The following is a 23161-nucleotide window of genomic DNA, read 5'->3' as shown; positions in this document are numbered from 1 at the left end:
TTTAAAACCCATATTCTAAATAATGTAAGGTACGTGTGAAAAGACGAAAAATAAGAATAAGCTTCTAAGGCATCACAAGGTTTAACCAGCGACCACAGCGCTGTAGATATATAAACTCATAGAGTCCAACTTTTACCCTTCACTCTTCACTGTGGCTCCCTTGGAAGAAGAATCAGTTATGTAACAGGAACCAAGGTGGAGAGCTGTCACCTAAGGGTTGAGAATTCAGGTCAAGTGTTTTTATCTTTAATAAATCAGGTGGTTTAATCACCCAAATGAGTGCCCCACTGTCTGCAAGCAGTATGATGTTGATTCTGCGCAAACTAATTAGTTCACAAAAAAAAGCTCAAACTCGGCAAAGAACTCCAAACGATTGAGGAGGAAAACCGACATCCTACTGCAAGTACTTATAGTCGTATCCCATTGAAGTCATGGCAGAGTGGAACATGATTAGTGGTCTTTTGGGGTAGACTTTTTCTCTGAGTGGCCCTCTGTGAGTTTGGCAGGGCCTTCGGCAGGTGCTTTGACTGCAGCTTTGGCAGGAGGACGTGGCGTTCGGAGAGGCGGGTGTAAACCGGCCTCAGTGCCGATGTTGACAGTGATGTTGGTGTAGAGCGGCAGGTATTCCCGGGAGATTGTCTCATATTCAGCTGTGTTCATCCCATCCAACTTCCAGGTCTGACGTGTCTTGGCCAGCATGTTGAACCTTTAAACGGAGAGGAGAGAATGTTCAAAGCTGCGTAACCTTGGATTTTACTTTACAGTGATAAACAACAATTAAAGTCAGATCTGCCACAAACCATCCACATGAACATCAAATAGTTTACCATACCTCTTTGGATTCACACCATTGCCTTTGTCCAGCTTGTGTTTAATCATCTTGTAACGGCCGACCTTCAGCGATGGACGAGTGATATACATCCCCGCCAGAGACACTCTGAGAAGTCGAGAAACAAATGTCAGTGTTTCACATGTCTCCTCATATGATTTAAGATGAGTCGTACCTTCAGGTCTTTGAGGTTAAATCTAAGTTTTGTATTTAGTCGATTTAGTATGAATGTCTTATGAGACAATGCCAGTCAAAATTTTGGACACATCTTCTCATTCAATGTTTTTCTACATTGAAGATTAATATTAAATACATAAAAACTATGATGGAACACATATGGAATTATGTAGACTTTAGTATGTAAACTAAAAATAATATGTTTTCTATTTTAGATTATTCCAAGCAGCCTTTTACCTTTTTCTTTGATGGCCTCGAACACATTAAGCAGGCAAGAAATTCCACACATTAAATCTTGACAAGGCACACCTAAAAACCATTCAAGGTGACCAGCTCATGAAGCTGACTAAGGGAATGCCAGAAGTGTGCAAAACTGTCATCAATGTTGAAATTAATAAAAAATAAAGAAAAAACATTGAATAAGAAGGTGTGTCCAAACTTTTGACTGGTATTGTACACTGAATTAAAAATAAAAAATGAATTCAAGGAAACCAGAAGACATCTCTGTCTAAGTGGCTGCAGATGCATTATAACCACAGTAGAAACTTCACATGTGGGCCACACTATTCTCACCTGACTCCAATATCGTCGTCCTCTCCACCCCAGCCCCAATAGTTGTTGGGAAAGCCGTTCATTTTGAGGTAGTGCAGTGGCGTCAAAGCTGACACTCCTCCAAAATACATCTTGTACGGAAGCCTGGAGTGGAATTAAATATTTCAAATCAATGTGGAACATTAAATCAATCTGTGAAGAGGAAACCCTTTCAATGGACATTCACTGACGAGAAAGGACATACTTGTAGCCAAACTTGTCCATGGCGATTGCTGCGTGTTTGGGGTTGGAGTCGCAGACGTATGTGTTGCGGTCATCCTCTGGGATGAGGTCCACATCATGGAAGAAGAGACAGTCCCAGTCTTCCTCCTTCATGGCCTCCCGGAAACCAACATTCATCAGCTTGGCCCTGTTGAAAGTGTAGTTTCCCGCCTGTGGAGTAAACGCAGACAGCTAACGTCAACGCAGGCTGGGTGCTGGAACAATCTCACCTTAATCACCAGTTTACAAGTCATCAAACAGCACCTAATGTATATTAATAAAACAAAACTTGTCGGGATAAGATATTGAGTAATATTATTAAAGCATCACTACAGATATTGCAATGCTAATCTTCTTGTAATTGTAAAATAACAACAAAGACATTCTGTATCCACTAACTACTTTGAAAAAAACAACAGATCATCCAGATTTGTAAATTTAAAAAAATCTGTAAATCTGTATATCAGTTTTGGAAGAAAAGTCAAGCTGGGACACATTCACTTTAGCTGGCAAAAAAAAAAAAACTCTTGATTTGTAGGTTTAAATAAAGACAATCGTGCATCATGGTTCATATTATAAAAATACACTATGATAAATATTGATACTGCCCACATTTACATCTTACACATAGAGGTGGGCGATATATATCGTCTACAATATCATCGTTAACGTTGTTTTGATGGTACACAATTTTTCGTTATCAAGTATTTATAATATCTCAAAAACAAATAAACTGATATTTACCCATTTAATGTCTCTACATTAAAGTTTAACTGGGAGTCTCTTGAATGCTTAAGTTTAAAGAAAATAATCAAGAGCTGTTGTTCTGAAACATTGTGTCCATCCATAGATGTCCTAGTAAGCAAGAAGAATTTCAACGGCTTTTTTTTGGTAAAGAAATCACATTTCAAAGGATAATGTCAGATTATCGTTATCAGAAATAAAAAATAAAAAAATAGAGATATTTTTTTGCCCGTTTCGCCCACCCCTACTTGCACAATGGAAATGTTGCATATTTTTCCAAGTATTGATTCCCTAGCTTACCTTAAAAAAAAAACAGCATATAATTTGATTCCGTTTATAATACAAGACTTATTTTGAGGTCTTGGCAGAATTACAAGAATCAAGATTTAACCCAGCGCTACACAAATGATTGTTTCAGGATTGACACAGCAATATGTGCACAATAGTCACATCGCAGGACGTGCAACTCAAACACGTCATGCTACAACTTTTTTGCAGCTTGACACAAAAAGGAAAACTTGCACGGCTTTCATCTTCCATGACTTATTCAGTGTTTCACATTACCTGCAGTCTACGTAGGCCTGGCACATATTTTTACACTTCACAATGGATGGTGCCCACTAAGTCTGCCCAGGGAATGTAAAAAACTTTCTTGCAGGTGAACATGCCCCTGGACCTCCCAAGAGCTGAAGATTCCTATAGCCTGTTTTTCATACGACAGTTTATATCACAGAAAAAAAATATATACTGCACTGCATACTGCAGTTTTTTTCCAATACAGTACAGCCCTAATTCAATCATATGACTCAGCAGCGACAAATCCAGCTGAAGGATGAGTAAGAAATAAGAGATAAAATGCTGAGGAGTAAACATGAATGAATTGTTACAAGCAGCTCAGGAGATTAAACTCTCTAAGCCACTTGAGCATTCTTATCCTTGAACATGCACATCCAGTGGCAGCACACCAGAGGGCGCTCTTCGTCTAGCCTAAACTGCATATAGTAAAATGTTACTTAAATCCCTTCTTCATCCTTTAGTGTTTAACATATGACTTGGGTGCGTGTGTTTTACCTGGTGAATGACGTAAATTCCATAGTTGAGCTGTTGTCGCTGCAGGAAAGGATGCAGGTAGTAGAGCAGGAACTTTAGGTGGTGTTCTCTGTGTCTGTGGGGAATGATGATGGCTGTTCGGTGCCTCGCCTCACAGTCAGGCGGCCTGTAGCGTCCTCCGCGCACCACCAGTGGATTTTTCCTCTGAACCTCTGCTAGAGTGAGCCCTGATGGAAAGCTGACGTGGATCGGCCCACCTGGGAGCAGAGAATGGTTTGCCGTCATTACCAACAGGAAACAAGATAGGCCTAATGGCTTCAAGGCAAATAATGTGGTTGGTGTATGAGAGGTTATGATTTCAATGTGACATTTAAAGTGACCTGACATACTGAACTGAACTGAACTGATTCCTGGATACACAAGGTGTAAAATCATTTCTGTACATGCCTCCTGCTTATTTTCAATGGGAATTCCTAAAAAGAAGAAAACTTCAACAATTTAAATTGTTTGGATGCCTTTCAAATTACATTTTTGATCGCATTCTTTACAGGCTTGTACAACATATTTCAATACCTTTGCACTGACTATCTAGCTAACTTTGTCATATTGATCATAGTATAAGCCTGTCATTAACTGTTCCTGCTCTGCAGTACTGGACAAACACCATGCTTCCAGCACATTAACAGCCAACTGACAAAGCTGAATTGAAAATGTCACTATGGGGTTTTTAAATTGTACAGAATAAATTATTTAATAATAATTAAATTGAAAATGTTAATTTAACATTAATAACTGTTAGTTGCAATTTTCCCAAGTTTAGTTTTTTTTTTTTTCAACACAGGTCAAGTGTACTGGTATACTGGTATAATATTATGACATTTCAACTGAAACCGAAATAATATGCCTCATCGCACCCATTCCTTTAACCTAAAGGTGGATTCTGCTCACTTCCGGCTGCCTGACAGAATATTCAGTAATACCTCAATGACCTTTTCTAGGAATGAGTCAAAGCCTTCTGGCTCTGTTATCAGCATGTAGTTTTAAATTACTGGCACTGATTTGGGAACAAAGGGGCAGAGGGCAGAGCCCAGAAAACAGAAAACTAAGCCTGCTTTGACCGTGTAGCCTATTCATACTAATTAAAGAGTACAATTACACAAGATCTGATTGCTGAGGTAACACGTAACAACTCACAAATGTAGGATGTGTAATAAAATCCACTTACTACCTTGATTTCCCCCAAGCCCTAAACTGTAACTCACTGTATTCATCAGTGGATGGGAGTTGGGACGGCACTGCCCTGTTTTTATTGAGCAAACTGAGATGAAACATTTGATGTTGAGAGCCCTGGAGAAGAGATGGTAGTAAGTAGAACTTGAGTTTTTCTTAGCAAATTGCCATTTTCTAAGATTGAGATTGATTTGTCAGGCTCAAAAGGCACACTGGCAGTCTGACTTAAAGTAGAATAAACAAAAACAAATCGCTGTCTGGAAAATGAATGAACTGGGTGAAGTAATGCAAGCTTTCCTCCATGTGGTAAGAGGCAGAACCTGTTCTTCCAGGAAGCACAACCCCAGCTTCATACAGAAAAGTCCTTCCCAGACCTTTTCTGTTCTCTTTCCTCCTCTGGTCAACAGAGACCACATCTCTCCTGCAGCTCCAAGGGACAAATGCCTGCAAGGCCCAGAAACCAAGCCATGGCTCTTTGCTGAAATTCATGTTGCATATGCGAGATGTGCTTTACTTTGTTTTTAGAATAAATATATTTTGGGACTATACACACGATATACAACCTCTTCTATGAAAAGAACTTCAAGTTCCGTCAACCACTACTAAATATTAATATGGTCATTTGATTATAATTATTAAGTTAATTAATTAATTAATCAGTGTACCAATTTGATAGTTTAGTAACTTTATGAGACTGATTTAAGTGAATTGGCTATCTTTTCTCTGTTTTACAGAGTGGTACCCCATTTCGAGGTGACTTGAGTAAATCAAGTCATATCATATTTTATTATCATGAATAGTTATTTACAATTGTTATGTTGTTGTTATTGTTATTTACAATTCTGATAGCCATCTAACCCACCTTTGAAACCCTTTTAGAGGTATCCATTTACTTATTTGATGAGATATAATCCTAGGTTCACTAAATTTGTGGTGCCCCGGCGAGAGGCAATTTATATCCGCAACCAGATACCCATACAGTATGTTTGCCTGCTGTTTGGTATATCATGCTCACCTCTCCCGTATGTTTGCCTTAACCTGTTTTTCAGGGGTTTTTTTTTTATTTACCTTGCCTTTTTTGGTTACACTTTTTCTTTTTTTTAATCTAGGCTCCAAAAATATCAATGGAGACATACCAGGGGTTCTGTGGACTGTTGAGAATGTCACGCAGCATATCAACTAATCCACTGAATTCATGCTCTACTTTACGTCAAAGCAGTCATTTAATACACCCGGAACTTAATACGTCCACTAAGAGTATTTCAGGTTTTTCCCTGGAGTTAATGGGATTGCCTTACAGGAACAGCGCCACTCTGCAACTGCAAGTCAAAAATTATGTAACTTTGTCATACACCTATTCAGAAATGAATACATCCGCAGTTCACCTGTTTTTCTCATCATGAGTGGCTGACTTAATGGCTTTAGTTACATTCCACCGCTGGAATTTACCATGCCTGTCATGTTTTTATGTAAATATATTGACGACTGAATTACATTATTCTTCACAAATAAATGGTGTCCAAACGATTTAAATGTTACTCCTTAATTTAGCACATACATTATAAAAGTAACAGATACAACTTCTGAGTGGCAGACAAAAATACCTGCCGCAGGCAGAGAACGAGTTAATTTCAGACCCTGGTCATACTTCACATTTCACTTTGTACTGTCTGGTATAATATTCAGAATAACCTCCATGACCTTTTGAAATTATCATTATTTTTTATGAGAATTAATACAAAGGTAGCCAATGCCTTTTGGCCCAGTTATCAGCATGGAGTTCTAAATCACTGGTAAACTCTTTCTTAGAGATGTGTTTTCACTTTCATCAGTGACGGAAAGCCAATTTACTGCACATCCACTCTTAACAAAATGAAAACATTTTTGTTTCTTCAAATTGCCTCAGTCATTACACCACTGCTGACTCCGATGTTCTAAATGGAAATGTCTGATAGCTGTAGCAATGTGATGCACTTGAAGCACAAACAAGTGGCCACAACCTATTAGCGCCCGACTGATATGGAATTTTTTAGACCAATGCCGATACTGATATTCTAACAGATAGTCATTTTTTGAGTTGGAATGAAAACTGACCTTTTTATGTGGATTGTGCACCGATTTTTCATCACTCTGTAAATGTACCCAGAGAGCATCTTCCTCAAATATAAAACTTAAGTAAATAATATTTATCATTGTTAATCATTATACAAAACATGTATTACATTGTCAGTTATTAATCCAAATAATAACTGAGAACTGAATAAAAGAAAAAGCTAAATAAACATCATAACTGCTCAGTTTTATTCAGTTTTCAGTCAACTGCTGCTCGTAATAAATCCTTGATTCACTCAGATGATGTAAAAACATGCTGCTAGCTTCATGCTGTCTTTTCCCTCGCTGTGCCTCTGACATGCCCCAGATTAAAGTGTCACATTGTCATTCTTTGGAGGCAGCACAATAAATAAAAATCGTTCAAGCTCGGTTTACCGTATTACCGCCCAATATGTAATTCAGCAAAAATGCCGGTCAAGTTTGTTCATAAACAAAGTTGTATTTAGAGATTTAAACATGTGAAGGAGAGAGTGCGTTACCTTCAGTAACACAATCTAACAGGTACTTTGGAATGTCACAGAAACAGGACCACTCACCTACAAGAGGGGACTTCTTAGGGCAGTAGGGCATTTCATCTCTATGGCTGTGAGTTTTGGATATGCGCGACAGATTGGCATATACATCCGCTCCAGCGATGCCTGCTGTTGTGTGGTTGCGGCCTGACAAACCAGTGGTGTCAGGCTTGCGGAAGATGCGGATGAAGTAAGAGACCCTCTTCTGGTAACCCTCTCGGGACAGTAGTGCCATGACCACCAGCTGGATGCCCAGGAACATGAAAAGGTAGCGCCATTTGGACTGGATACTGACCATGGCGACGGCTCTGCGTCGTCAAATCAACAAATGTTGGGAGAAGGCAGTGCAGAAAGTCACGTTGGTCTCTTGCAACCTGACTCTCAGTGATTTAATGCTGGGATTATATAGAAGGTATCCACAGGCAGGAACAAATTTTGGAAAAGTGATGATTGTCAACTGTGTATTTGATGGAGGCTGGTGTTGTAGCCCACACACAAAGTCAAATATAATATGTACCTTCTCTAAAATATGGCAGCAATCACTTAATGTCACAGTAACTGTATGTTCGGTTGCATGAAATAATCCACTGCAATGTGGAGTATGAATATCGAGTAAGATGACTGAAAAAAATAAACAAAAAGTAACACAAAAAGGCACTTTTGGCAGGCTGTAATTGAAAAAGACCACCAAAGAGAGGAAAAATAGAAAAATATTGTAAACCAAGAAAAAAAGTCTTGTCTACTTTTCTCTTTTTTACTGCATTTCTTGCTGCAGGCCACTATGTGGCAAATATCTCCAAAGTTGACTGTTGGTCCAATTTGTGATTTGCGTGGGGTGGTAATGCCAGTCCCACATCATGTAGTTTCACCCCCATTGAATTGCATCCATTTCCCTGTGAAGCTCATTCTCCTCCGGTCAAATAAATGGCAGAGTCAGTGTCTCTCACTCCCTCCCTGGCTCTCTTTTCCTCCCTTTGTGAGCTTTATGCTGCCTTCTGTTCACCCTCATGTGCTCTCCTGAGGGAGGCCTCTGCAACAACAACAGCCGCCATGACAAAAGGGAGCATATGCAGCCGTATAGGCCCTATACTTTACAGAGGATTACACAGCTTCCATCGACTCACTGCCTGACTGGCTGTAGAGACAGGGGGAGTGGACCATGACCAGTGTGGGAGGAGTGGTCAGAGAGTTGTGTGTGTGGAGAGTCAGGCCGAGGGGGAAAGAAATGGGGGAGGAGATGGAGGAAGAGGAGGAGGGAGAGCTTTGATTCCAATTGCTATTGTCCTATAATGATGCAATCCACAGCTGAGACACCTCAAGCAGCTCACTGGGCCGACAGCCACAAGGCTCACTGGATCGTCAGAAACTGGACCAGTAACTCCAGCACAGCTCTGAAAAACAAAACACAGAAGAGGAGGGACAGTTATCGACTGAGCCCCTTTGGTTCAAACTGTTGACATCAGCATTTTTGTACTTACAGCAGAATGCTTTTCCCATACAAACAATGACTGATTGTGTGCAATACAGGCTCAACAAATGGATTGTGTTTGTTTACAAGAGGACTCAGCAGCACAGTTGGATAGCCTTGATTAATCAGGCCCAGCGTGGGCTCCAGTGCAGATGCCTCCCCAAAGAGAGGCCTGCTGCCCACAGCGGATGGCAGTCGGGAAGCCATGCACCGCCATGTGGATGAAACTTCTTACTTCTGCCAAAAAACTCAGTGGCCTTATTGCTGCAGGCTGCTGCAATGTGGTGTTTGCCGACCTTACATAACCCCTAACCCTGCTCTGTGCTGTCTGCTGCAGTGTCCGACACATCCTCAGTCGCAAATCAATTAGTGCTTGTTAAAGAAGCCAGCCTCAGACCACTAATCCTAATCCCACTGAATGCTAGGAGGCTGGTGGAGACTGAGAGGCACGGCTATAAAAAAAAAAAAAGCTACTAAAGCAGCTTCTAACCCTCTCACCTACACATAATTACAGTTAATTTGTGGAATAATTTTAAGATGGCAAGGAAAATATGTAACACACTTTCTTGATTAAAGAAGAATACTTAAAAATTACATTATTACTTTTATGGTTTTTTATGGTACTGTAATTAATGTAAAGAGGGTAGGTGTACTAACATAAGGCTTAAGCCTCCACATTTTTTATCAGTATAAACTTGCTTTGGTTTGATGCTACTTCCCTAAGTAATGATTAATGTTCTTTTTTGTTATTATTTTTATATAGTATTTTAATTGTACAAGTTGAAAGTGACCAAAATAAGATCAACTAAAAAACTAAACTATTACTGATTTTACAGCTTAGATTTAATTCCCACATATCAATATTCGTTCAAGTCCAAATGAAAGGTATAAAACACATAGAAGCGCAATGTATTCCAATGTACTTGGACTTTGCTAATGCTATAAGTCATTTCACCTCTCATAGGTGAATGATGCCTTGTTTTTTGGGATTGGGTAACATTTGCTTTATAAACCCAAAGTTCTGTTTTAATGCCAGTTCAGTTCAGTTCAGTTCTACAGAATCATTAGTATGGTGTTGACATCTTCAGCCCTTAGAGCATGTCTTGCTAATTACACAGTGGGAAAACAATGCATTAGTTTGCAGCAGTCTATCAGTCACACTCTACAAAAACAGGTACATCACAAACAGCTTGTTATGGGAGAGAGACGGGAAAAAGAGATAGCCAAGAGGAAAAAGAAAAATGAAAAAAATAACATATTGACTGCTCCGACAAGAGATGGTGAGTGGATGACTGCCTACTCGGTTATCTTTTATCCGTTTCATTATGTTTTCAAGAAGCGAGTGAATTCTTTCCATAACTAGTCTTGATCTTTTGAAAAATGCTACAGCTTGATGCTATATTTCATTTCATGTTGACATTAAGGCTATTAAATCATTTTTTTATTCTGATCTCAATTTGGATCATTGAAAGATGCAAACAATAAAAAATAAAACTATGACAACATTAATATATTTTTCAATGGAAATGATAATGCAAAAACTATCATAACTTTCATAAATGACTGTTTCGATCATAAGTTGGTCATCACATTCCTGTTTCCTCAGTGAAGATGGTGAATAAACCTTAAATGAAATAAGTGTCAGGAAATGGGTAAATCTTTGAACCAGGTACATACTATGATGTAAACACTGGTCCTACTTGATCAACAATGCAGATACACTGATGACATTTGACAAACTCATGCCTACTGAGCTGTTGTGTTTATGCATTTCTGCATTTTGCTTTGACAGCTGACTGTGAGGATTTTCAGTTCAAGGAGGATAAAGGTTTTTCTCTGAGGGGATATGTGGATCAAAAAGGAGAGGAAAGCCTCTGCTTGCCGCTGCAGATGAAAATCATCTGCATGTGGAACTGAGAGCAGATGGGAGATTGACCCCTCTCACTTTGCCTGGCCTCTATAATAACCCCATAGATTATGGATATGGTTTGTAAAGATCATGCCATAAAGACGTAATCCCACAGCGGGGAAATTCAACTCCACCACTCAGAGATGTGATTCAGAACACATAAAGAAGTGACCTGGAAAACAGTAATCTTTTTTTAAATAATGACTAAGAGATGCTAACTGGTTCATGGTCTTTCAGGCTCACTAGATAAATATAAATGAATGATCTCAGGTTTTCAAGGACAAAACATGGCTGATAAGATCAATGTGTTGTGAAAGTTTGAGCGGCTACATGGTGAAGCATCGTGCATTTGGAAAAATCTCCAGGGACTGAATTACAACTTTCTATGACACTCCCTTCCTTTTCTCCCATATTCCAGTATCATATTCATCCGTAATGAGATATATGCATGTCTTTACAAAGGGGTGAAATGATGAGTCTGGTCTGCTTTAGTGCTTGGGGGGCATATTGTGCTTGAGCTGCCTTATACAGTGAGAGAACTTGGCTGCAGGCACCTCGTTCAACAAAGCTCCGGCACTGACTTAACATGCATATAAAAGAGATCCAGTGACTAGATTTAGACGAATCTTTCTGTGTTAACTAAAAGGCTGAGGAGCGAACCAGAGAGAGAGAGAAGGACAAAGCAAACTAAGAGGAGCTGGAGGGGGAGAGGGAGAGCAGCCAACAGTCTGGTTACACTATGTTCTTTTGACTTCATTGTCTCTCCTGCACGGATATCCTTCCTTTCTACATTTAGAATTTAAAAAGAGGCAGGTTTGGCATGACATAACATACTTCAGCACACCAAAGCGAGCCTTTTCTGGTCTTATTCCCAGCACCCCCACTCTCCTCTTTTTTGTGCAATGTGTGCCTTAAAGAGTGATGGCACAAAACAGCCGACAAATGGGACCTTTTCTCTTCTGCCCATGGGGCATTAATATTGCATATATATATATATATATATATGGTATGTCCACATGGATGCTTGCACGCACATGAGTGAATGCAAGAGGAGCCAAGAGGGCTAGCATAAGGGTTAGAATGAAGAGCCAACAAGAAAATAAAAGGGGAATGGAGCTATAGAGTATGGGAGTTATATTTAGATCATCATCGTGGGACTAATAGCTTATGCACTGCTGTTCAAATCCTAAAGGGACAGCGTAGCATTCTTGCACAGCCAAATGACAGCCATATCAGCCCCAGAGGGATTTAAACAAGCAGCCAAACCAAGTAACAGTGGGGGTAACCATAGAAGAGGTTTACCTAACCAGACATTCTTACTGCGTCTCCACTGGCACTAACACCCAATCACTTTTCTTCTCTCCTCCCCTTTTTTTATTCCTCTTCTGCTGTCAAGGCGGCCAATTCTCTGGATTAGGACTGATCAGCAGCACTTACGCACAAAAGCATCATATTTTTAACAGCAACAGTCATTTATTACCTGTCATGGGTAGTTATCTGCGCCAGAAATTCCCTACACAGCTGGTTCACATCAAATGAGCAGAGTACAGAGACGAGATGTGGCCCATCCGCGCTATTTTACTACTTAAAATCATCTGCAAATGATTTCAAAGCAGTGCGTCTGCTAAGTGTTACTGCAAGAAAGGAAATGAAGCTATTAAGTATGGGCTATTGATTTATAAAGTCCTCAGAGCAAGAGCAAATGGCTGTGAAGCAAAAAGGGATCATAATTTCGTAGGTTAATACTGACAAGAAAGATGGAAATGCTCGACACTTGTGCTCTGAATGCCATTACAAAGAAAAAATAAAAGGATAGAAAAGCTTGCCACAAAACCTGGGGCCAGATGCATAAATTATGTGCATGCACATGCCTTTTCATACACATAAATTGGAATTTATAAAGGAAGGTTGTAGTTGAGATAGCTGCGGATTAATATGAAGGTGAACATGAAAAATAAGGAGAGATGTAATCTTACAGTAAAATTTTCACAGATTTTCACTGATTGGGTTATTTTTGGATTTTACCGGCTGCTGTGCAATGAAAGGCTTATTTGTAAAGTACTTTTTAAATTATTTATGATTTATCACTCTTTTTACATGCATTCAAGTCTTCATGCCCCTGATAATGATAATTTAACTGAATCCTAAATTGTGTATCAACATGAGCTGCATGAATGAATTATTGATCATCCCTCTGATGAATTTTACCGTAATGACAGTTTGCAGAAACATGGATGAATCACTGGTAAGGCTAATACAAATAGCCACAGCTGTGAGTATCAACAACCTCTCTGGAACTGTAGGAGAACCTCAGACTTCTTTGCCGTATTTGTCATTGATAGGTCAAACAGCTTCTACATCCATTTAGGGCTAACTTTGGGTTTGGAAATGAAGCTTGCGTACATGCACACAAGTCCTACAATGATAGAGATTTATAAAACAGAATCAGCCATATGCGCAGCTTGATAAATCGAATGAAAATAATGTGTATGCATACTTCCGTCGTTTGTGTGTACACAGTTTGAGTCATGAATCTAAACGGTTTTATGCATCTGGCTGCTGGACGGGACTGGTTTAAGGGCTTTAACCTCTTCCCCCCTTTGAAGCGCATATGACGGCTCTACATTAGAGGATGATGCTTTCACATCTGCCTGAGTGTGTCATCAGTTCTATATGTGTCAGTCTATTGAAGAGTGAGTGCTTTCCAGCCTTAAATGTGTGACTTTAAATCTGTTAAACCCCTACTACTGTTAGTGGGGGGAAAGTCCATCAAATCCCACTCGCTTTTGAACAGAGATTCATTTCAAGCTTTAAAAAACACATTAAAAAAAACAATTCTACACATCTAACAGTGAAAAAACAAGAGCTGGCATTAACGATGACAGTCTGAAGGATAAGGTATTAAAATGTACAGTCCCCTGGGCCTCTTTCAAAAGGAAGATGATACCATGGCAGAAAAACAGGTGTCCTTTGAAACTGCACTACCTTTGATCATGTGCTATTGGAAATTAAGTTTGGTTTTGTTAATTTAACATTTAGTTGAGCTGAAAAATGTAATTCTACTTCACATATCTACAACACATATATCCAAAACAATAGACAGGAAAGAGGAAGAAAGCAGAGACAACATGCAAAGATGAGTTTAACAAAAATCAATATCCTCTATGTATGTCAATACAGAAAAAGCATTTAGCATTCATCTGTTGACCAAAAAGTTATTAATCCTAATAGGGTTGGGCGATTTGGAGAAAATCAAATATCACAATATTTTTTACCAATAACCTCAATATAGATATGTAAAGATATTGTCGGGTTGATGATTGGTGCACATTTACACAAGGACATTTTTGATAAATAATTAATGAATAAAGTTGCTAGTGAGGAAAGACCTTGTTCCACCAACCAAGTGAAACCTCTCGGTTGGATAATATGACGAGAGCAGATGTCAATCAGTCTTCGGAATGGCAAGTCAAACAAATTACAGTAGGATTCTCAGCATAGTTTACATTACAGGTTGAGGGTTACTTATGAAAACGACGAGTGCAAACACACACACGAACACGTGTGGCTAATGCTAGCAGGAATACTTCTAATATGATGGCACATTCACAAAGACATCATGTCGGTGTGTCTGTTGACAGTGCGAGGAGGAGACAGTTTGGTAGGAAAGAACAACTCCTTCTCCCTACAGCATTAAACAGCATCTCCGTGCAGATTCGGATAGGACAAAAGCTATAAGCACTAGGGGGCGTTCATAGCTAAAGCTATGCAGCCTTATGCAGCTGTGGTTGAGACGGATTTGAGCATAGCAAAGTATCTGAGCAACGCTATCATATCCCCTCTGGCTATGACTACAACAACATAGTAATTCCCAAAGTTTATGAACAGACATGACAGGAAATTGTCAAAGAACCAACACAGTCTACGTAGCTCTTACTACAAACAGATGAGTCATACAGATGAGCATCTCTCTGAAGAACTGACACTGGACACTGGAGAGGGCCACGTTATGCTGTTGTTTTAAAAAAAAAAAAACAACCCTAGGGCTAGCAGCATATGCTTAATTTATGTTGATGGCCTTAGTCTATATGTTGCAAATTTTAGATAGAAGAAGAAGTCTTTATGTTCTTAGCCAGAATTTTGTCACAGCAAACAGTTAACGTTTTGCCAAATATACATGAATGAAAAGCATTTTGAAATCTGCACGTCCCCTTTCTGGACCGGACCAAACCAAACCAAACCAAACCGAAAGACCATTAAATCGTGGTATGAACTTAACCCTGAATTTTGTTAACTCACCATATCTATAAAATGTCCAGCCCTAAATCCAAATAAATATTTCAAGAGTATATTATAGTTATTCTTGTGTTAAAATGAACCAAAATGAAGTATTTGGTGGACAGCAAATTTACAAATAAGCAGAGCAACCATCACTAATAAAATTAATCTGTGCCAGGCAGCATCAGTGTGCCGTTTTTCTCTTTGTGACCTCACATGATTTGAACATACCAAAGGGAGACTTCTGAATCATGTTTGGCATCCTGTTTGACCAGAATTGTGGTGAAAACTCTGAACTGAAAGCATTGATATACTTCCCCTGGAGATTTGGCCTTGTCCTCAGTGAACTTTTCACTGGCAACTGTCAACATTGTGTCACACTCTCCACAACATCTACCGCAGACTGCACAAAGAGACACTGAACATACTAAAAGACATAGTGGGGAAGGGAAATTACAGCAAATGTCCACTGCAAGCTTTATGAATTGTGTCTCCTTTCACTCAGCCATGAAGCACAACTAATCATTCATGTGGAATTAATGATTGAATTCTGTTATCATTTCCTCATTCTTAAAAACTGATAGAAGGCCCAGACCACTTCTGCAATATGGATGTATTCTTATGCATTCATACATTAATGGGCTGCAAAGGTGCATCAATCATAGTCAGCACCTCTGTACAGCAGCCTCGGGAGCACGTTTATTTTATAAATAACTCCAGACTTTATGTTCAGGAGTGAATTCCCCTGCCTACCTGCACATGGCGACAGAGATGAGAGGTGCTGTGGTGCTACCAAAGGTGCCGCTCTCTGAGACTACTCTGAGCAACAAGTTGCTAAGAGTCTGAAAAGTCTGGATCTATTCAAGCCGTTTGTGTCAGACACCAAGGCCTGACGCCACCACTGCCTCTGTTATTCACTACAGTGGAAGAGCAACCCTACATTTATGTAGAAACATTTAAATTCTAATTAGCAAGATAAGAACAAGCATTGTTTAGCCACATCTGCCTGACGACTGACATTACAAACCACTGTTTTCCCTGTTTACAGGACAACACTGTAAACAGTGTTTTGGAAAATCTTCATACTGGTCGGAGGTTTTGAAGAACTCAGTGACCTAAATCAGCTTTTTTGTGTAAACAAAAGGCCACAAAAGGTACCACCTGTCTACATATGGACAAGGCCTTATAATCAGCAAATATATTAAATACATGTCTAATATCTTGCTTATTTTGGTGATGTTCTTTTACATAATTAAGACTATAAAATGGGCTAGATCAAAGTATTCCAAGTGACATACACAAGGGGGTCCCTAGGAAATTCTTATTCTCCATCTTATAATTGGTCCATGGTTGAAAAAAGATTGAGAACTTCTGGTTTAGAGAAACAGCTATAAAAGGGCAAGGATGTTGACTGTTATTGAACTGTTGGACCACTGGTCTACGCCATTCCTCAAAAGTCATATTAAGGATCTGTAAGTATAAGCTAATTAACACAGGTACTGGTTTAATACTGCACCAAGGAGTGAAACTGATCTGAAAAGATGTGGTCAGCAAACAGCTCTTACACAACAGCATCATTTACTTGGCTGCCAAGAAATTTGGGAAATAATCTTTACATAAAAACCACAATCACACTTAAAAGTACAACAGACTCAAGGTGAAAATGTTATTTGGATTCTGTATACACAAGCAGGCCTTTTCTCAAACACCAAACAAACAAGACCAGGCAATGAAATAATGTGCAAACATGCCCTAAGAAAAGAGGTGTCTGCATAACAACGCGTGCCAGCGTCCTTGTCATGGCAACCCATCCTGAGCCCTGGCCATTCATCGTGGGTGCAGCTGGTACACGTCTCTATGGCTGTTTCCCCTGAGTCTGACTCTGCTGGGACAGACTGCTGAGGAGAGGGGGGGAAAACACATCATCCTCCTCCTTCCTTCCTCCCACCCACTTTTTCTTCTCATCTTTCTGCCTTTGGTTGCTAGTGCTGTTCCCATAGTGCAGTGTTTACCTCCAGCTATAACCAATCCACCTGGGAAAGCCACTTATCCAATCACAGTAACTTGCAGTTGGTTGGTAAATTAGCGACACATCCATGGAGATACAGAAAACCCCCATGTGGCCAGAAAACCCACAACAGAACTGGAGCAACAAGTTAGACAAGAAGAGAACTGACACCACTGGTCCTGTAACAGTTTGCCTATATAAACAAAAGAAAACTGCTCAGTTCTGACAGCTGATCCAAAAACTAAAACTTGTCAGGTTGGGTGAATAGGCCATTATCTTCTATCCTGATATAGGTCATCTCAAATCTCTTTAATGAAATATATCAGGATATAGAATTTGTTTTGCTAATACAATAAGTAAATAATCGATATGATATAACCACATAGTAAAGCATATTTTGTATATTTCATGTAGACAGCTCCTGTATGATTAACTCCAGCTTTGCTTCCATGTGGAGGGAACAGAACAGAACATGTTGTCCAATGTTTATAAATATTGCTGATGCATATCATCATATAACCTAGCCCTAAAAACTGATATTTCTCAGTCAGATCTAATTATTAACAGGGTCTCAATAGAGATCCTGTTGCAATATTTTGGATTTGACTACAAAGGCTCCATACAGCATTTAATTCTATCTAAACTTGAGTAGGTGCTATGGGCTGCCAGGAAAAACACATTAATAATTTACTATAACAGCATTTCACAGTGACATGTATCTACTATATAACAAATGGAATATATTTAGTTTGCACCTTTAAGGCATACTTTTGTGGTCTAGTACCTTGTGAAATGTGTGAGTTGTGAAAAAATCTGTTGCAGCAACATAGAAGATAATTTGAAGGGAAAAAAAGAAGCTAATGAAAAAAAACATCGTTGATATCAACCTCTCACAGAACTACATTACCACAACCAAACTTAACAGCACAATAACCTTCAATAGACAGACAGAGAGGTAACATAAAGATGTCAAAAGAGGAGATTTTACATAGCTGGATATATACAGCTAATTTAGCAGTGAGTGTTTTATAAATGGGCTTTAAAGTCAACACTATTGGTTCTTAGATCATTAACTAAGTCACCATGACTGGTATTGTATACATATTTGTGAAAGAGGTGTTTTGTCAGTTTTCATTCACGCCTAATTGGAGACCTATTCTTATGGAAAGTCAAGTGTATCAGTTGATTTAAATCAAAAATCAAAATTACTTTATTTGTCGCCGAGGGGAAATTCAGTAATAGTAGTTTCAGTGAGTTTCAGTGTAAAAATATTGCACGTGCAACTTTCTCCTGATGTAGAAGTGGAAATGTACAAAACAGTTAAAGAGAACTGGGTATGTAGAGTGACTCATCATGACCACACAGAGAGAGTGTGTAACATTAAGACAAAGATAACATCCCAGTGGTCAACAGGTTAAACTATTAGTCAATCTTCTTTGTGCCTCTGCACTGGTCCTCTCATTCCTCAAGTACTGACTCTATCAATCTGACAGCTCAGAGGGGGAGGGGACCGCCATGCATAGCCTTTTGTTCTGCTGAGGAGGGTATACATGAAAATATAGGCAAAGAAAAGAGGCGAACAAGCTTGTTTCAGCTGGAAGTCAAGCCACTTTAAGCGAGAAAGTGGCATGCAATGGCGCAATCGATGAGCATTTTACAACACTATATCTCAACAGTGAGCGTCACCAGCTTTGGCCAACTCATGAGTACTTAGCTATTAATAAACAGAGTTGTTTGCCAATTCCGGCTGCCATTAAAAGTTACAACAAAACTTCTGTTTGTGTCGCCATTGTGACTTGTAGCAGTGGCACTTGAAAGGCAGACAAACACTTAAGGTTTTTTTAACTAGAGAGCTAAAACTTGTGCAAACATTTTGGGGGAGTTGCGTAAATTGAGCTGACATTTCACTTACTGACATTAGCTTTGGCTGTGTAGCGTTTAGCCAACTAATAACGCACAGTTTCAAACAAAAAAAACAGAGAAAACGAGTGTCTACTATTGTTCCTTCGAACACATTCTGAACGCTTTTAAGCGCTTTTGAAACGTTAAGTTCCGTCACAGGTCTTGTTTTAAATCTTTCAACTGTTGTGAGTGATGTGAACTAGTATACACAAAGCACGATTAGCCATACTTTTAAACACATAATCCTCTCAACAAAATAGGCGAAACTGTTGTAACCTAAACTCCAACTAGGGCTGATCCTCGCCAGCTGTGTCGGGGGAAGCCGAGCCGAGCCGAGCCGAGCTAGCAGCAGCTGCGGGTTAACTGACGGTAGTTAGTTAGCTGGCTAGCTAGCTAGCAGCCCCACACACGGGTCTGTCTTCGGTTTCTTTAGCGACATATATAACAGTTTGTTTCTTACCAGACGGGGTGATTTTTATCCCTCGGCAGGTTAAGTAGCTGTTAGCCGTCGATACCCCCGACAGTACCCTCCCTCCTCCGTATTTCCGATATGTTTTGAAGTTGATGCTGTGTGGTCGGGGTGATGTGCGCTAGAGTCTCCAACACTGAGAGAATGAGCAGATCAGTGTCGCACAGCCGCTCTCCCCTCCCCTTCACTGGAAACACCAAAATACATCATGGACCCACCAAAAGACCCGATTCTGCTTTCGTTACACGGAAAACGTTTTAACCCTCTGGAGTCTCCAAAAGCACCAAAGCATGACTTCTTCATCACATCCAGACTAGAAAACAAAGCAGCGTGGAGCCCTACTGTAAATTTACCTCTAAAGTTCTGGCTGTAAACTCCATGAGGCCAGTTTCAGTTTGATGATGATATACCAAGTAAAACTGGAGACAAGGTTAAATATATTTAGTATAAAATTATTGGATGTATGTTATATTTTTTAACCTTTGTTCACATTTGCAACATTTAATTTTTTTTATTGAGCATGATAGTGTTAGTAGTGATGATAGTAAAGATTCAAAATCACATTTTATGTTGGACTAAAGAACTACAAAAGACACAAAATAACAAAAAAAGACACAAAATGAAACAAAAAAGACACGAAGACATGAAAAGGATTAAAAAATGGACAAAATAGCCCAAGACTCCATAGTTGACACAGTGTGGTACGTGGATATTCTAGTAGTAACTGCAGTTCAACTATGGTGTTAGTGGGTTGATTTGGCAGTAACTTAAAGTTTAAGGTAAATTAGTGGGTAATGTTAAGCCTATTCCTATTCACTTAATCCTCTTATTCTTAATAGTTTGTGGGGGAAAAAAGCTATACCAAGGCTATAATTATACAACCAACGCAGTTTGGATAAAAACAGCACTGTGAAAACTAAGAGACATAAAAAGTTAGAAGTTAAAGTAATAAGGAACCCTATGAACCCCTGGTTAAGGATGTTTTATACTCTTTTTACATTTTACTCACTGTGTCCTTGTATTTCACTGCAATATACGTCCTGCGCTCTATGTAATCAGCACAAATATAGCTAGAAGTGGGGAAAACTCAAAAAATGTATTTTGTGCAGAATAACACAGTTATAATGAGAGTGTAAGTTAAATTTCTCTGATAAATTATTTCTTTAAAATTAGAATAAAACTGAATTTATAGATACAACATACAACACTGGAAAATTGTCTCCACATGTTATATATATGTGCAATATGTTGTATTGTGCATAAATGGTTTCTAAAATTAGGTGATTTATGATTAAAGTCATGTTGTGCATTGATGCCAGCCAGCTCCATCACAGGGTTGGCTGCTACAAGGTTAAAATTGTTTTGTTACAAAAAATTTAAGCAACATTTTGAATGTATATTTCAAAGAACCAAAAACCATGAACAATTAATAGAATATCTGCCAATTTTTAAAACCTGTCAACATTGTTAAGCAATTCCGAGGAATTGTCTAATACCTTTTGCCACTGACCATTTAAAGAAATAATTAGCTTATAATATTAACATTGTTTTTAATCTTTGCATTTCGTTTTTAATGTCTCAAAATACCCCAAACATTTTTATGTTACATTTTTTGTTTCTGTGACCTGCAAAAGATCAGAAAGAGCGGTGTGCCAGCCATCTGTCTGCCTTAAATAGTTACGGTATGAAACTATCAAGATGTTTGATACTTAAAAATGACAGAAATTACATTTTAGTTTAGACTTGTTGTCTGTTAAGACTGCAGTTGAAGCCGCCTGAGGACTTCATGACCTGAGTCTTTCAAGCTAAAACATTATCTGTTTTGACCTCGTAAGATAAAATTGATGGCACCAGACTGGCCTTCGGTGGCTGTGCCACATAGTTTGTGTATTTTAACTTAAGGCCCTTTCTGCCCAACAAAGCCTAACTGCAGTAACTACGCAAGGGGTAAAACTGAGAAACATGGCTTTAGGGCTTTTAACGTTTTTTAACTGGCCAGCCAAATGGGTTAGGTAGGTAAGTGATATGACACTTACTTCCACATGTATTGATGATGTAATTTTTATGCTCAAAAATCATGATGATTTATTTGACCTTTGGCCCCAAAAACATAGTTACTGCACTCTGGTTTTGCTGTAAATGGTTCTAATAGTAAAGCACAAACACAGTCCAGTAACTACATGTTGTTGTCTTCTTTCAGCTTTTATATTTAGTTTTCAGTGAATAAATATTTCCAAATGTATTTTGTAATAAGTTTTGTTAAGTGTATTATAAAGTGTTTAACAACTCTATTCAAAGAGTTTTGTATTTTAGACTTAATATCATAAATTAATGTTATATTTTAGTCTTAATATAATTTTATCTCACTTTTTTTACTTAATCACTATCTAGATAATAATTTCCCTTTCAAATAAACTTATAATTTCTAATATTTATGTCTTCACTGTTCAACACAATGAAAAAATACAAGGCTACACTGCTTTTGTTTTATGTTTAAATATATATGCAAAGCAGGCCGTGGTAAGTGCTACCTCAGTCTTCTTTGGTTTTAAGTTGGATTTTGTAGTTACTGCAATTTTTATATCATTATTTATCTGATACAAAGTAAATTTGTCACAAGATAAAACAGACATCAAGGAGTTCATTTTTCTTTATAACTCAATTTCGACCAAAAATGTATTTACTGTAGTTAGGCTTTGTAGGGCAGTATTAGTGTGTGACTTTCAACAAAAGAAAAATCAACAAACAGAACAAATAACTTTTTTACCTCTTCACAATGTACAGCAAACAAATATTAACTTAGCAATGAAGTTTAACTTGTCACAATCTATCTTACTCAAATATCTTTGTTTGGCAGGGTTTTTGTTTGTTTCAGTTTAGGCACTTTTATCTGTGTATTTATGAATCAACTTGATGATTGCCCCGAGTCATTGTTTAAATAAAGCTGCAATGTTCTAGAACATGACAAAGAAATACAAAAGAAAACAAATATTTCACATTTCATAAAGGATATTATATACTCAAGGTAAGTAACAATCATTTACTTTTAATTCATCAAAATCAGGGATGGAAAGTAACTTATACTTTAATTTAATGTCTGCTACTTTATAATTCTTCTCTACAGATATTCAGATGGATAGGTACTCCACCACATTATTATTTTCCAATTTAATTGTAATATTTAATAATAATGTGTAATACACTGAGCCAGAGATTCAGTTTATGAAACAAAATTATCAGCTACAAATAAATCTTCATGTAACTTTTATGTCATAGATTTCCCTGGGGCAAATTCATAAGCTACTTTCAGTATACTTGCATGACTTTAGAGTATTTTTACACTGTGGTATTGCTACTTTACTTGTGTGAAGAATGTGTGTACTTCTTTTACCTAAAATAATAATCATATACTTGCTAATTCCAGTTCTGCTTCATAAAAGCCACACAGAAATATTGTGCAATTACATGATACAATAACATTTAAAAAAAACAGAATCACTTTATTCTGTGGCTGCCAGTAATTTCATGTTTGATGTTTTTTGATGTGACAGTCAGCAAAATGGCTGTCCAACCACGTCTGTACCAGTTATTTAATCGCAGCAGGCCCTCAGCAGCTCGAGCCAGCATGGATGCTTTGGTGTCTGTTTTGTGGCGGAAACT

The 23161-nt window shown here is 38.4% G+C and overlaps 1 protein-coding gene across 1 annotated transcript; it reads right to left on the bottom strand.

Moving 5' to 3' along the window:
* Positions 1–230: 230 nt before the first annotated feature.
* On the bottom strand, positions 231–19702 carry si:dkey-199f5.8 (beta-1,4-galactosyltransferase 3). The gene is made up of 7 exons (XM_059338938.1): positions 19493–19702; positions 7492–8858; positions 3635–3870; positions 1803–1990; positions 1580–1702; positions 833–937; positions 231–706 (listed from the first exon to the last, which is right to left on the bottom strand). The coding sequence occupies exons 2-7, from the start codon at positions 7763–7765 to the stop codon at positions 451–453; spliced, it is 1182 nt and encodes a 393-aa protein (XP_059194921.1). The 5' UTR covers positions 7766–8858; positions 19493–19702; the 3' UTR covers positions 231–450.
* Between the last annotated feature and the right edge of the window lie 3459 nt (positions 19703–23161).

The sequence above is a fragment of the Centropristis striata genome, chromosome 8 (genome assembly GCF_030273125.1).
Source record: "Centropristis striata isolate RG_2023a ecotype Rhode Island chromosome 8, C.striata_1.0, whole genome shotgun sequence".
NCBI lineage: Eukaryota > Metazoa > Chordata > Actinopteri > Perciformes > Serranidae > Centropristis > Centropristis striata.
Note: the sequence above shows the minus strand (reverse complement) of the source record. Positions and strands in the feature narration are given on the sequence as shown.